The sequence below is a fragment of the Oryzias latipes genome, chromosome 4 (assembly GCF_053564925.1).
Source record: "Oryzias latipes strain Hd-rR chromosome 4, Olatipes_Hd-rR_3.1".
NCBI classification, from domain to species: domain Eukaryota; kingdom Metazoa; phylum Chordata; class Actinopteri; order Beloniformes; family Adrianichthyidae; genus Oryzias; species Oryzias latipes.
In genome coordinates, this window is record NC_136240.1 from 2,682,278 (window position 1) to 2,698,499 (window position 16,222).

At 42.4% G+C, this 16,222-nt stretch overlaps 1 protein-coding gene across 5 annotated transcripts in view; it reads left to right on the top strand.

Annotated features, from left to right (window-relative positions):
* Positions 1-7,966: 7,966 nt before the first annotated feature.
* Positions 7,967-16,222, top strand: part of sh3rf1 (SH3 domain containing ring finger 1) — a 40,104-nt gene continuing 31,848 nt past the window's right edge. For 3 of the 5 annotated variants that reach the window (XR_013655436.1, XR_013655437.1, XM_078945441.1), the window contains exons 1-2: positions 7,970-8,253; positions 8,971-9,457. Coding sequence is in view for 3 of the 5 variants with exons in the window: in XM_078945441.1 (XP_078801567.1) it covers positions 9,077-9,457 (381 nt within the window). In the remaining 2 variants the exon portion in view is untranslated. Of the gene's footprint in view, positions 8,436-8,970; positions 9,458-16,222 lie in introns of all 5 variants that reach the window. The other 2 variants (XM_011472862.3, XM_078945442.1) reach the window with 2 other exon arrangements.

Below are 16,222 nucleotides of genomic sequence, written 5' to 3' on the forward strand. Positions count from 1 at the left end.
GTTTAGTTGAAGGTTAATTTGTTTACAGAGAGGTGAAGCAGCATGGCGTGTCCATTTGAAGATGATTTAGTGGATGAAGAAGCTCAGATAATACTTTTTCCACCGTGAGAGGGTGATAAGACCACATATGGATGTTGGAAAGATAAACTTTTTACATTGATCTAACTTAATTATTTGCTTCAGTTCAAGATAAATCATTTTTTTTGTTAAGTCAGCTTAAAAATAACACGTAGTTATCAGTTATTTTACTTTCATTCAAATTAATTCAATTAAGTAGGTGTAACTTTGGGGTGCCGGTTTAGCTCGTGCTGGTTTGCGGCGCCTTCCGTCCATGAAACCAGGGTTCGATTCTGGGCTGCTCCCTGTTCCCTTCTCTACCTCTGTGCCGGTTCCAAGCCCGGTTTGAGAAGGTTGCGTCAGGAAGGGCATCCAGCGTAAAACATTGCCAAGTTTACCATGCGACTTGTTCGCTGTGGCGACCCCTGATGGGAGAAGCCGAAAGAGGAAGAAGTAGGTGTAACTTTGGTGCTGCTGTTAGATCGGCACCGCAAGGGATTGTGGGATACCATTCCATTTGTCTGTCTGGACGTATTTGGGTTTAAGTCTGGGTTTTTGACCAAATGTGTTTAGTTGTTTTATTGTGTTTTGTCTGGTATTATGTTCTATGTTTAATTCTTTCTGCACAATGAATAAGAGGGAGGGAGAGGATGATGAGTTTATTTAGAACCCTGCGGTGAACTGTAATCATAAGAACAAAAGTTGGAATCAGAATAATAACTGAATGTGTGATTCATATTGCAAATCCTTACTGTAGCATTCATTTCATTGTTATAAAAATGTGAAAATCTGTAGATTCAAACTTAGACATGAGAGTTCAAGAAGTACAATAACTTAATATGTAAAATTAAATTTAATTGCAGGAATATGACATTTAGTCAGATTGAGTGAAAATGAAAATGGAAATAAGATCAGAAACTCGTGCGTTTACTTTGTTCTTTTTCTCCAAGCAGAAACTCTTTCTTTTGACGATGCAGCCATGTTACTTTTTTGATGGACGTATAATCTTCATACGCCGTCATTAAAATCTCAGACTCCGTCTCACTGAAGTTAAGCGCTCTCTTTTGTTCTCCACGCGTTTCCATGGTGACTCCGGAAATCGGCGATCTATTGAGAATGTCTTTATGTACCTGCTGTGCACGTGCATTAACCCAGGGTTACCAAGTGGAGCGTACGCCAACTCATATCCGGTCTTTTGGAACCGACATACCCAGAGTAAGCAAGTTCAGGCGGATTTCAGCCAGAGTTCAGGATTAAAGTCAGGGTAGTTTAAACATGCTTCCTGGAATACCCCCCCTGGGAGGGCAGGTGAAAACACTGAGGGAATCATGGTTTGTTGACTTTGAATTGACTAGATCGGCCTAAACGTTCAATATTGAGAGTAAACTCACTAAGGTCTTCTTAAAATGTTTTTTATAAGTTCTCCTTTAAAGCTGACAGTAATAATTTACTTGTGGAAAGTCACATTCTTGTTTTTCTAGCTCTGTTAACAGTAAACCGGCATCTCGACCTATCCAATATGGTTTCCAACTTTGCGTGCCCAACAAGCTAGCGTAGCAACTCTAGTCTATATAACTCATTGCGATAGCCCTGTACGTGTAGTGTAGAAGCTGTACCAACTTAACACTTCTGCAGACTAAACTGCAACACTAAGTGTTTAATATGTTGATTGTGTATAAATAGTAAACCTTAAGTAGACTGCCTCACATTAGTACGTATAATTGTACTATGCTTCAATAGAATCAACTTTGCTGATAACAGTAGGCTGATTTTGTGACTGCCTTAATGTGTCTATCAAAATGGAGTAAATTGAAAATGTCTGTGAGTCTGATCAAAGCCAGGATCATGGAGAAAAGGAGCCCAGTACAGTGCTCTCAGAAGGAGAAGTCCCTGTGTGACCTGGATGCTGCTCCTGCTGCTCCTGCGGCTCCTGAGGCTCCTGAGGCTCCTGCGGCTCCTGAGGCTCCTGCGGCTCCTGCGGCTCCTGCGGCTCCTGCTGCTCCTGCTGCTCCTGCTGCTCCTGCGGCTCCTGAGGCTCCTGCGGCTCCTGAGGCTCCTGCGGCTCCTGCGGCTCCTGCTGCTCCTGCTGCTCCTGCTGCTCCTGCGGCTTCTGCGGCTCCTGCGGCTCCTGCGGCTCCTGCAGCTCCTGCTGCTCCTGCTGCTTCTGCTGCTCCTGCAGCTCCTGCTGCTCCTGCAGTCTGCAATACTTATGGGAGGTTTTAAAGAGGGCGATCTTTCCTATAAAGTCCATTCTGTCCTGGAAATGGGGTCACATGTCCCTTGTTTTCCCTTTCCTCAAACACAGTAACACAGATGTCTCCTCCATCATCAGCAGGTCTGTGCAGGAATATTTTCCTGTTCAGATGAAACTAATCATTACTGCTGCTCCTCTGAATAACATCACATCTCTGCTGAGCTCTGCTCCCCAAACACCTCCCAGTGTGTGATGCTGCATGAGAGGCAGGGAGGAGGGCAGGAGGGAGGGCTGGTTTTCCGCCTCCTCACGGTGAGAAAATATGACCCTGGAACTCCTGACAGCCCCCCCCCCCCAGGCTCATGTGTGACAGAGGAGAGCCACCTTCAAATAAATCTTCTTTATTGCTCCATTTTCCCTCCCTTTTCCCCCGTGTACCGCCTTCTGAAGGAGATCGAAATAAATCACATTTATCGTCTGACGGCCTCTCACTTTGACTCATGTGGTATTAAACTGTGACTCTGCTGTCAGGAGAGTCAAAGGTTTCATCCAAATGTCCCACATTATCTGCTAAAGCTCCCGTTGGAGAAGTCTTCCTGTGAGGCCGTCAGTCTGCTTCTCCTTACGCAGCTCCTCGGTTTTCATTCTGAGTCTGGAAAACATGCTCTGTTTGTGTTGTGGGGAACAAGAAATGCTGTAACATCAACATCTTCAGCTCTGGCAGTGATTTACTCTGGAAGAATGAGTTTGATGTCACAGAAAATGTGGCCACCAGATGTCCCTGTCCACCGCCCGGCTCCTAGCCACAAAGATGGCAACAAAAAAAGCTGGTAGCTGTTCTTCTCTTTTCTGCTCACATGGCTGAGTCCAGCTGAAGAGGAGTTATGGATGGTTATACTGCTCAGGTGAAAGATGGGAAGAACAAACTCAGCAGAGGTCAAGAGTTAAGGTCAGGCTGCATTGATTTCAGATGAAAGGCATGTTTGAGGAGGATATCATGAAAATAAGTCATTTTCCATGGGATCTGCATGGATATGTTGCTTTCTGACAGCTGTACATGTCATTAAAGAATTCCTGCTCACGCCCTTTTTACAACACTCAACGATGCCTTCAGGGGTGGCTCGAAAAAATCCCTCATTACCTCAATGCATTCCATTTTTCTGGAGGCTAATCTCCACTAAGAAAGTTATGGAGAACAAGAGTTCCCCGGTGGTCTAACACCTGGACATGTGACCCCTCCTTTGGTGGGGGAGCCATTTGGTGGTTCAGCCCCCCAGTCCAACCCCTAATGCTCAGAGTCAAGTGGGGCTGTGTTGGGTTTTCACTGTGGAGGACCCCCCCCCCCCAGCCACAGAGAACACAACAGACCTCAGCTGGATGTTTGTTTCTTTTGTCATTTCTTTTTTTTTTAATATTCATTGGCATTGGGGGAGTAAATTAGATGTTGTTGAAACAAATTAAATATGAATTCTAAACCCTTAAACTTTTATTTCTCTATATTCTTTTATACGTTACAAAGTCCAACTGAACCGTCTGTCGACGCTTAAAAATCCAAATTATTTAACAGACATCAAACAAAATTTTTTATTGTTGTGATGTGCCATTTTAAGATGAGCCAGCATTTTTTATTTATCAAATTAGTTTCTGCAGTTAATAAACAGTACTTAAACATGGACAAAGTTATGTCTGGAATAATACAAACTTACTCACCTTTTTGGAATAAAGTGAACAGAACTGAAACGGGTGATTATTATAACCAAACTTCATAAAATGTGTCTAAAGCAGCTCAGGACATTTTACCACAAAACAAATCCCAGTTGCTGAGGGCCAAAGAGGAGGGACGTCAACAAAGAGAATGGTTGGGGGAGTTTGAACAAACAGTAAAAGTCTTTGAGTGTCATCATGTGGGGTCGGACTGAACAGCATCGGGGAGGGTTAAAAACAAAGCGCAGACATACAACTCGTTCAAATAAAAGGCAAATGTCTGACATCAGATGCACAACTTACTTGTTCATCTCTCTTATCCCAAGACATTTATATTGGTCTGCACGCCAGCGGTCTGTTTTTATTCTGGAATAGCTTTACTCCTCACGGCCCGCAGCCGTCCTGGAAGCAAGGACCACATTGTTTTTAAATGTCATTACTCAGCTCTGAAATGTATCTTATCAAAAGGTGATTTAGTACAGACGTTTAACAGGATCAAACAACAGTTAGTGGAATGTGTTTAGCAGTCTTGAGCTGGATGGTGCTATCATGATTATAACAAGGATTGTATTTTCTAAATATCATTATTTCAGTATATGTATTATTTTTCCGGAAGCTGGATCACATGATGAAGATGTTAGAAGCTAAGGGAAAGAATTTATCATGCACAGGCTTTGTTTCATTTTAACAACACAGTTAAACAACAATGTGCAATGAAAATATTCTTACTAATAAATGTTTTTATTTATTTATGTATCTATTTATTCATTTACCTTCTTGTTTGATGGTTTAGTTTTTGGTAATTTGTGGTTATTTAATTTACTCTTAAGCTGCCATGATGGCCCTTTTAAAAAAATAGTAGACTTAAAGTTTATTTTGTTAATTACACTTGACTGGATAGCAAGTCTACTATATATCATGCATGTTTAGTGTATAATATAATGAATACAAACAGAATACGCATTCTGATCAAATTGAAACATTTTAGGTTAAAATAAATAGATAGTACATCTTAGTAAGTGTACTCTCTTACTGTAATCTGGCTACGTATACGTGTGGTACAATTAAATAGACAACCTTTTGCTAAGGAGGTGAACTGATACAGTTGAATTCAATTCAATACATCATTGCTGCTATTATAGTTTTATATGTTAGCCTTTTATCACTGTGTCAATAAAGGGAATCAAACAATAAGCTTCCTAAGTCTAAAATGCCAAATTATTGATTAGTGGATTTATCCTTTTTTAAGATGTTTATACCTTTGATTCCGTTGAGCACCCATTAATTCTAAATACTTTTAAACTCTTAGGATTTGGCCCAAAAATGATTTAACTTGATAAGTAAATTGTATAAAGATATTAATAGTAGCGTAGCTTTGGAACATGCCCCAGATTTAATGTGAATAGAGGTATCAGACAGGGCTGCAACAGCTCTCCCTTACTGTTCATTCTGGTTGCTTAACTGCTAGCAATCATGATTAAAAATTATAATATAGAAGGCATAAATATTTTAGAAAGACAATTAATAATAAGCCAATTTGCTGATGATACAAATTTATTTCTAAAAAATGAAAACCAACTTCCAAAAGTTTTGGATTTGATCGATACATTCTATAAAGCATCCGGTTTGAAATTAAACATTAATAAATGTGAATTATGCTCTCCATGACCATCCTGCTCAATCTATCTGTAACATTTCCGTGAAAACACAAGTTCAATATTTGGGTATTGTCATTTCCAAAGCCTGAGAAACGCGAGTGAGAGAAAATGCGGGTAAAAATGTAGATAAATGTAAAACAGTTCTTAACTCCTGGCTACAGAGGGATTTAACTGTGTTTGGAAGAGTTCTCTTATCAAAGACAGAAAGCTTGTCCAGACTCATTTACCCGGCCCTCACACTGGAGATTTCTGATAAAATGAGCAAACAGATTAACACCATTGATTATAATTTCATCTGGAAAAATAAATCAATATATTAGAAGAGCTGACGCAATAACAAAGATCGAGGAAGGAGGTTTAAATGCTGTAGAATTTTCAGTTATGAATGGAGTTCTTAAACTAAGATGGTTAAATGTATTTATTTCAAATAAAAAAACTATCTGGTTTACTGTTCCCAGGGCTGGTATTTAAAAAAAAGGAGGGGTTGATTTTATTTTATGTTGTGAATATGATGTTGATAAACTGCCTGTGAAATGATCTGATTATCACAAACATTTTTTTTTCTTAATATTCAAACATAATTTCTCCCTGCACACTTCCCCTTCATGTGATAAGAGATATATTTTCTATAAAAGAAAGTCTTTGTTTTTAAGCAATTGGTTGGAAGAAGGAATTTGGGTTATTTCTAATTTCGACAAACATGGTAATTATTATTTTGCACAAAATATAATTTGGTCTGCCCATCAAAATAATATAATAAGATAATTAAATCCATTCCAATTCCCACTAAAACTGTAGCTCAGCCAACAAACAAACAGTACCACAGAAGCTAAAAGGATATGAACATTATATCTATCATATCCTGTTCCTCACAAAGCAAAGGAAGTGACCTTTAAATATTGAATGATATTTACCCTTCGAATCAGTTTTTACATACTCGCTTGAACCCTTGTGCTATCCTAGGCACTTTAATATTGGGAGTTGGGTCATCTAGACCCACTAGACAGTGCTCTGAACCTTTTTTCTTCAATGATTTGTGATCTTCACTGGTGTCCATGGATTACATGAAATCTTTTCACCTTTATCCACACGTCAATTGTCATCTTGACCCCATAGGTTAGCACAAGGGTTAACTGGGATAGTGAGGTTTGTGTCTTTTGTTGAAATCATGTAGAAACTGTGGAACATATTTTCTTTGAATGTTTGCATGTAAAAGAGTTTTGGTCTTTTTATAATTGGCTCAAATCCAAAAAAATATCATCATTAACCCTTTAAAATGGAATGCCATTAACATTGGATCACAATTTTTTGATACAAATCTAGACTCATTAATATACTGATTGTTATTTCAAAGAATTTTATGCTTTGGGGTTAATGACCGACGAAGTGTGCATTATCACTTTTTAACGCACGCCGTGGAAGCCTTTGCGTCGGATGGTTGCTTACGTGAAGTGCGTTAAAAAGTGATAATGCACACTACGAAGGCCATTAACCCCCTTATACCATGGTCACTTACAAAAACAATAAATAAAAAACAGTTTTTAGTCCTTCATTCTTGTTTTTTTCTGATTTGGATCGCTTTCTTTCACAAAAAGCGGACTAATTGTTATGTGGTGCACCACTGCTGCAGTCAAGATTCGGCGATATAAAGCCATACGTAAAAGCTGATCTTTCCGATGGGTTGAATAAAGCATCAGTTCAGAGACAAAGTTCACCTCTTACCGCTTGTTTTTGTCCAGATGATGAAGCTAAAGCTAGTTTTAAAGAAGCAGTGATACAAAACTTTAAGCTAGGTGACCGGAACTTCTTATTTCACCGTGCGGTTATCCTGTGGTATATCACTTTTTAATGCACACCCAGCAGCCAATAAGAATCGAGTATTCACCCGGCTCCATGGTATAAATAATTGTAAATTCTCAGAGGTGAAACCTCACATTAATGGATCAGGTTTTTTATTAGCAAATTTACTTTGGTGAATATGAAATTTAGTCATGAATAGTAACATGTATATAAAAAAGAAAGCATCACGGTGTTTGTGTTCAAAACTATGAAAACAATATGTTGTGTTTTTAGAATAAAGTTAAAAATCAGTAAAAATAGAGTCAGTGATTAATTTTTGGCTGTTTTTCCATAATTTGTTTGTGAATTCACAGAACAGAAATGAGAGCAGAAAGTAAAACTGGTTTTTAAGTCAGCTTTAAAATTAGATCAGTAATGCTTTGCTGGATCAGATCTGTGTATTAGTTTCATGAGATTTCTTTGACTTTGTTTGTGAAGAAGAACTTTTTTTTCAATTCAATGTTAGATATAAATCCCCTCCTCTGGGTCATGCAGCAGCAGCAGCAGCAGCAGCAGCAGCAGCAGCAGCAGCAGCAGCAGCAGCAGCAGCAGCAGCAGCAGCAGCAGCAGCAGCAGCAGCAGCAGCAGCAGCAGCAGCAGCAGCAGCAGCAGCAGCAGCAGCAGCGCTCGTTTCCGGATTTCCCAGCAGCCCTTGAAGCGCTCGTCCCTCCCCCTCACCCCCTCCCCTCCTCTCGGTCCAGCAGCAGCAGCAGCGCTCGAGCAGAACGGGAGGACTAGCATGGCGCTCCCGCTGCTTCCACGCTCCTTTTCATCGTAGAATTCACCCACGTCTCCTCTCTGGTAGGTTTTGGCCTCGAGTTGCTAAACGGGAACTCTCTCGGCCGAATGGCGGTTCTTGTCGGGTTCAGCTTCAGTTAAGAAGTGGTTGTAAGTTCGGGCAGGACGCTAACTCGTTAGCTGGAACTTAAGGCAGGAGAAAACATTGAAGCGACGGCAGAACCAGAAGAGCGGAGCTGCATTTAGTGAGTTAGTCTGAACTGGGATGAAATGTTCCCTGTTCGAGTCGTTCCATCGCTTTTGTTTTAAAAACAACGTAATTATTCATTTAAAGGCTTGTAACGTTCAAGTAACGCGTGTTTTTAACCGTCGATGTTTAAACTTTGAGTCGGTTGCGAGTGTGGTTGTCAGACCTTCGGGCAAAGTAGAAGTTTTAATTATATCGTAAAGTGTTGCGTAATCCCGTGAGTGCTGTCTGTCTGTCTGTCAGTGTCGCATTGAGAACAAACTTGATTTTCATTCCTGTGACATCATCATGACGGCGGCGCTTCCACCAGAAAAGCCATTAGCTGTTGAGGGCAGTTTTCGGCCCAAATGGGAGGAAATTCTTCCACGTTTTCTCACTATCTACAGACTTTAAAAAGTTTGTCTTTTTAAAGTAACGCTAGACATTCCCTTGATATACCTTTAGGTGATGTGTAAATGTTTTTTGTGATCATCCAGAACAGTCCCAGACTTTCTCCACATGTCCTCCTGATGCTCTTTGACCTTTGTATGCAGGATGGAGCAGCCATGGCAATAGTCCAGGCATGGGAGTGACGTGATGCTGCTTGAGCTGCGTCAGAGCAAAAGCCCCCGTCATGACCGTCTGAAGTGACGCCAGAGGATGGACGAGTCTGTGTTGCTGGATTTGCTGGAGTGCCCCGTTTGTCTGGAGCGGCTTGACGCCTCCGCCAAGGTTCTGCCCTGTCAGCACACCTTCTGCCGAAGATGTCTCCAAGGCATCCTGAGTTCCCGCGGGGAGCTCCGCTGTCCGGAGTGTCGGACGCTGGTGGAGTGTGCGGTGGACGATCTACCGAGCAACATCCTGCTCGTGCGCCTGTTAGACGGCATCAAGCAGAGGCCGCGGAAGGCCGGCGCCGGACCTGCTGTCTGCACAAACGGTACACCTGGAGCCACGGCCAGAGCACAGGGAGCCGGGACCAAGGACCAGAACGGCCCGGGAGCGCCAACCCAGCGCGCTCAGGCTAAGAGCACAGCTGTTAGGGTGAGCATGCCACACATGAGCTGATTTCTGAGCTGTTCCCCATTGTTAGATTCAATCTGAAACAAGTCGAGAGAAAATTTGCATTTTGAATTAAAAACAACATGTCTGCTCTATGATCTTTGTGCATTTTCAGGGGAGGGGGCTAAAGCCAGCCAGCTGACGAGGAGCCCTGCTCTACCATAAGCAGAGATTTACAGCAGTCTGTGATTTAGCTGCCAAGTAATTCTTGTCTGTGTCAACAGCAGACGCAGTCCTGATTAGCTTTTAATTGCAGCTATTGTCAGATAATAAAGCCTGTAGGGTTTTTCATGGTTTGCCTGTCAGTCAGTGGGACTGCAGGCCGCTTTTATCTGCTAATGCTAGGCAACCTTGTAAAGTCATTCAGAGAAAAGGGAAAAACTCACATTTTGACTTAGAAAACATGATGAGTTGACAGAAACATACCCTATTTTCTGGGATTTTTGTTTTGTAGTTATGACAAACAAAGAAAAAGTCGTTTTGAGGCGGTGTAATATGTTACAACATAGTTAAGGGAAATAAAGCAAACACTTAAACGTACATGTTTACACCTGATGTTGCATGTACACTAAGGGCTGCACAACATGAGGAACTCTTGCAAAGTGCGATGTTTGTTTTCAGTATTGTGATGTCAATATTACTTATGATACATGAACTGAAGGCAAATCAAAAAACAACTAATATATCGTTTCCATTTTACGTCAACTTTTTTGTTTAAAGACACACTTCATATGAAATTGTGTGTTGGTGTGTTTAACATGTTCTTGTTATATATTCTGAGAGGACATTTATGAAGAAAATTGAGATTAAAATTGCATTTCTACGTCCCCCCCCCCCCCCCCCCCACACACACACACACACAATTGTTGTGAATCAAGAGCAGATAAAATAATGCTATGGGAAAAAGCCCCCCCCAATATCATGGTCTATCCCGATGATAATTGGGGGGGGGGGGGTGCAAACATCGTCAACTACCAATTGAAGTGTCCATGGATTACATGAAATCTTTCCACCTTTATCCACCTGTGTCATGGTAGGGAGAACACGTCAATGGAAGGGGGGGGTCATCTGGACCCCATAGGATAGCACCAGGGCAGCGTGGCGGGCTCTACACCACTGCATCCGGCGCTTTGCATTGCACTGATGTGTGCCTTGGATGCAGCTGCTCGGCCATAAAAACCCATTCCATGAAGCTCTCTGCATGCTGGACTTTTAATCTGAAAGTCACAGGAAGTTTGGAGCTCTGTAGTATTTGCAGCACTATGAGTTTCAGCATCCTCTGACCTCTCTGTCAGGTTACGTGGTCTACCACTTCAAGTCTGAGTTGCTGTTGTTTCCAAACTCTTCCATGTTGTTCTGATAGAGCTGATGGTTGACTGTGGAATATTTAGGAGAGAGGACATTTCACCACTAGATTTGTGGTACAGATGGCGTCCTATGACAGTTCCACGCTGGAATTCACTGAGCTCCTGAGAGCAGAACATTCTTTTACAAATGTTTGTAAAACAGTCTGCATGACTGAGGGCTTCATTTTATGCACCTGTGGTCAGACCAAGAGATTGGGACACCTGATTCTGATCATTTGGATGGACGAGCCAATACTTTTGGTACTAGAGTGTACTTCCTTGTATGGGAATATAAATTATTGGAGCTTCCACCGTTCCAAGGGTTCTTCCTCACTGTCTATGACGATGAAAAGCTTCTACAGTTTGGCACAGATGCTTAGCAGAGGAGGCAGAAAGTGGGGCTGTTTTGAAAAAACTGCCCAGTTACTTTTTTATCTCCTTTGGGGTCGGACTGCATGTTAACCCTTGTGCTATATTAAATAACCCCCCCCCTTACATTGACGTGTTCTCTCTACCATGACAAAGGTGGATAAAGTATTATTGTATTGCACAGGCGTACTTGCGATGACAATACATTTTTGTATGTCATAACCTAGATGCTTCCAAAGAGTGAGAGCAGGGAGGGAGCAGAAGCGCGGCGGGCCCCTCTGAGCGGTTTTGCCCTGCATGATGGGAGGATTGGGTAGATGAAAAGATGTCAGGGACTTATGTAGAACCTCTGGAATGTCAAAGCGCTGATAATGTATCTGCAGGTATGAAGATCAGAGGCCTGGCTGTAAATGGTTGCTGGAGACCCACCTCGTTTGCAAAAGTATCACTTCCCATGATGCTTGCTTATTTGAAAGCTGCTTGGAATTTCCCCTTTCCTGAAGGGATGTTTGTCAGTGGGTTGGAAAAATGTCCCTAGAAACGTCTTCAGTTTCACCTGTCATGCTGATTCTTCAGTGTGTGGAGGGGAACTGCTCATTCATGCATGCATTCAGGGCGTTACATAAGTCCTTAACTTGTTAGTTTTTGTTTTCCCAGTTATTTTAATAACTGGCTCTGCAGCCAGGACACCAACTCGGTTCTATCAGGTCCACTCCGCTGTCTCAAGGTACTCTGCTGATGACAGACAGGACAGGAAAGGCGGGACATTTTTTGAACACAAAAGGCAAAGATCAAAGCTCCCACAGGACACCGCCGCGCCTGATCTCAGATCAGAGCTCCATGTGAACTGGACGCTTTGCTGCTCCTGGGTGACACCCTCAGTCCCAGTTCTGTTTTGTTCCTCATCTGTCCCTGAAAGCTAGAAGCTGCTGCTCTGATGCTCCACCTCTGATTCTTGTTCATCCAGATAATGGCTGAGAGGGCAGAGCCATGGGGGCTGTCTGACTGATGCACAACAGGGTTTTGTTCCGAGAAGCCTCTGATCCTCCTGACTGTGGGTGTCTGTGCGTGCAAACTGTAGGAAGTGTTGATTCAGACGGTGGTGTTGACTCCTCCCCTGTGGTCTCAGAGTTGCAGCATCCTGGTTTTCCTTTCAGGAGACTGGAAGGTTGGACTGGACTGTACCATCGTCTGTGATTCACCTCCGGATCTGACGCGGTATTTTGTTCCCGCAGATTGAAAGCAGATTATTGGTGGTATTGTGTTTGAGAGTGAGTAAAGCCATTTGAGCTGTGGGGAAGTCAAAGGTCGGGGTTCAGTAGTCACAGTGGGCAGGGGTCACAGCCGACTGAGAAGGGAAAAGAGGTTTCTGTGGATGTCTTCAGTTTTCATCCTGGTTCTCTGGAGAGTTGAGCTGGAAACGGCTCAGAACAAAAATAGATGTTCTTTGATGATCTTTTTCTATTTTACATGTTGACGGGGGATTCAGAGTTTAGGTTGCTGTTAGTCTGCTGGTGTGTGTCTGTTGGTGTGTGCGTGATGGGACACCATTCTCTTCTAACCTTTTGGGAATCAATTAAGGACAATGTCTCTTTACTGATGACTGATTGACAGAAGAACCACTTTTTCTTTGTTATGTAAAGGTGCTTTATCAAGTGAGGCCTGTTTCCTCTATCAGTGTTTCTCATTAACGTCATGTCAACTGAAGCGAGGAAGCAGAATGCATCACTGGTCGTACTTGGTAGTACTTGGTAGTACCTCCTAATACACCCCAATACGGTCAGGTCCTTGCCTTATGCTGCGTTCACATGGAACGCCATTAACACAGTGAATTTGGGCCTGCGTCCTCTGTTTTGATGCTTGTCCAAAAAATGTCTTCAAAAAAAAAAAAAGTGTTCAAAAACTTGACTCTCCAGACGCATGTGGGAGGAGCTACCGTCTGAGGTTTTTAGTGCCATCACTACAGGAAGCTTTGACTGGATATTTGATTTACAGTCAATGTATGGAAGACACAGATGATGTTGAGACATCAGGTTAGTTTATTCTCCACAAAGCATGGGTAACCACGTCTCCATGCGTTCATGACATCACTCAGAGTCTCTCCGTACGGTGAGCTCCAGCATCTCCTGCAGGAGCTTTCAGCGGTTCTGTCTGTGACCCAGTTTGATGAGCTGCTGTCTTAGCCTGAGGAGGAAACCACTGACATGAAATTAGAGGAACTTTTTATTATTGTGTTGATGAACAAGTAAAGTTCTAGACGAAAACGAACAGAATCTCATCCACGTTGGTTTTGGACTCCATGCATTGATTACATCATCACGTCTTGGGTCAAAGCCGAGTCCCTGATTGGTTGATGTGAATTCTTTGCTGCTGCTAGACTGTCGCGTCACGCCCAATGCACAGCAGGACCTCTGGTTGCATCTATACACTGACTTAACGTTGAAACGTCCCTGACGATGTTTTTTGTTTTCCATCTTAGTTTTAGAAAAACAATAAAAGTGGATTTACGTCTTTTTGTTCCTTGTAAAACAAAACCTGGAATTTGTGCTGCTCATGTGGGCATATTTTGTGGAAATTCCTGTGGATGTCCCTCTTCTGAGGTCGGTGAGTAATGCTGGCCTCTTTGATGACATAATGTTTTTGTTGAAGTCTTTCCTGTGTCTGACCTCTGGTGCACGGCAGAACCCCGTCATTACCCCCTCATGCTGGCACAGGCGGACTCACTGTTTTCAGGACTATCCTCTGCTCTCCCAGCAGAAAAGCCTCCTGGATTTCCCATGAATGTTTGCAGAGTAGCGTTGACCTTATGGACAGTCATGCAGAAACTTTAGAGCCAGCAGCAAAAGCTGTATTTTATTTCCCCCATTTATCCTCCAACCACCTCCTCCTTTCTGGCCATCTAAATCCAGGTTGGAATTGCTTAAAGATCTAATGAGATTAGTTTATTGGACACCAAGTCAGCAGAGCTCCCTGTCCTCCTCTTACAGCTGACTGCTGACATTCCTTCACAGGAAACTAAACTCTGGGTAAACCTGCGGCTCGTGTGCTGTTTCCCTTCTTGTTGTCTTATTGGATTTTTCTATTTTTTTCTCTTAATCAGAAATTGGGATGATTCAATTCAATTTTATTTGTTTAGCCCAAATTCACAACAACAGTCGTCTCAATAGGCTTTGTTTCGGTAATTGAAAAAGTGAAACATAAAATCAAAAGGATCATGAATACATAGAATTCAATAGGAAAATCCTAAATTGAAGTAACTAATCTGACTAAACTAAACTGGACATTCCTGCCCTTAGACCCCCCTTCGTGGTGAGGAAAAACTCCTAAAAACGTTTAACCGCGACACTCCGCCCCCTGCTGGTTCATCAACGCGGTGATCAAAAATCCCACACCGTCACAACTCTAAGCCTATGGTGCACATCCATTCCAGACCAGGAGTAACTTTTTAGTGGCTCTCAGCACAACCACTGTAAATATTGCTAATAGTATCTTTAAGGGGCTTTTAAAAGGTGAGAACTTTGAAAAGCTCTCACCTTCAACTTCAACTAAGAACTTCAACTTAAAAGCTCTGCCTTTGTAGCCAAAAAAAGACCTGCTTTCAGCAGAGATGCCACAATTCTCTGGTTTAAAACCAAACCATATGTTACAACATTAAACCAAATCGTAGGGAAAGTGAATCATTGCATTTGTACTGCATACCTTTTAGGTTTAATTTCACAGGGTTCCTGCGGGGGTCTTAATAAGTCTTGAAAGCTTTGAATTTGGAAATAAGGCATTACAAAGCACTAAAAATTGTTTTCAATTTTAAAATCTTGGTCTTACAAATTGTGCCATTTAAACCTTTTCCATGTGACTTTTGTGGTCTAAAGAGAAGAGGGAGGAAAAAGAAGCATACCACCGTAAGATCTGACAGAGGTCCACACTGTGTGTTTCAGATTTGCTACTTTAACACTTATTCAAGAGCAGCTGCAGGCTGCTGAACCTGTGAACCAGGCAGCATTTTGTCTCATCATTTTAGCGTCTCTGTGGTTTTTAGTTGCTACACCCCTACGCCAGCACCATTAACACTACCATTGAGTTCTGAAACGTATCGGTCCGGTAAAAATTGGTGACGTGGTACGGTACCAAATGGTACTGGTTTGAGTACATCCTTACTCAAACCTTGAACTGTTGTCATGTGCGTGTCTGACCGTCCCCATGTTTTTGGAAAAAGAAAATGTAAGTTCACTTAAGAACCCCCGACACCTGGTCCTATCAGTGCTGCTTTCTGGAGAGGGTTCGGTCCTGTGTTTGTCTTTTTGGACTCTTGAGATTTCCAGTTCAGATGCAAAAAGGGCAGACTTTTGTTGGGTGTCTGTTCCCAGGCATGCAGAGGTGTTTTATCTTTGTGGAAACAGTTGTCGGTCAGTTTCCAGACATTGGGCCTGTCCAGTCTTGCCTCACTCCCTTGTGTACAGTTGCCTCTTTTGTATTGTCAGGTACTTAAATCTGTCATTTTAAGCACAGATAAATGCTGGCTAAACGCTGAGTATGAATCAGGACTATAGTGTTGTGGGCAGAGGGGAGCTGCAGGGGACCCCCCCTGACAGACTGGGCTGCAGCAGTCCGGTTACAGGACTCTGTCTTTTAAAAACATTGTGGAGTGGTGAACTGGAGATCCCATTAAAGTGTGTAACCAACACTGCTACTGTCTCATTGTGTTGTTTTTGTGGTGGTTTTACCACGTCTCTTTGGGTGGTCTCTAACTAAAATTCCACATTTGTTAATGACCTGCCCCCACCCTCCATGGTCCCGTCATTCATGTCACTTGAATGGAGACCGCCTCCCTCAGCGTGGTAAAGGAGGCATCCATGTCCCATCACACCTGTGGGCGCGACAGAAGCCTTTCTCTAACAGCGGTTTTATGTGTGTGGTCCAGCAGACATCATGTTTGTTGATCAGCAACACTCATTTGCACTTAAGCATTGCAGTTATTTTTGTTATTTAAAATGTTTGTAACTTCTGTTTTATGAAATGTTTGAGAGAATTTCCT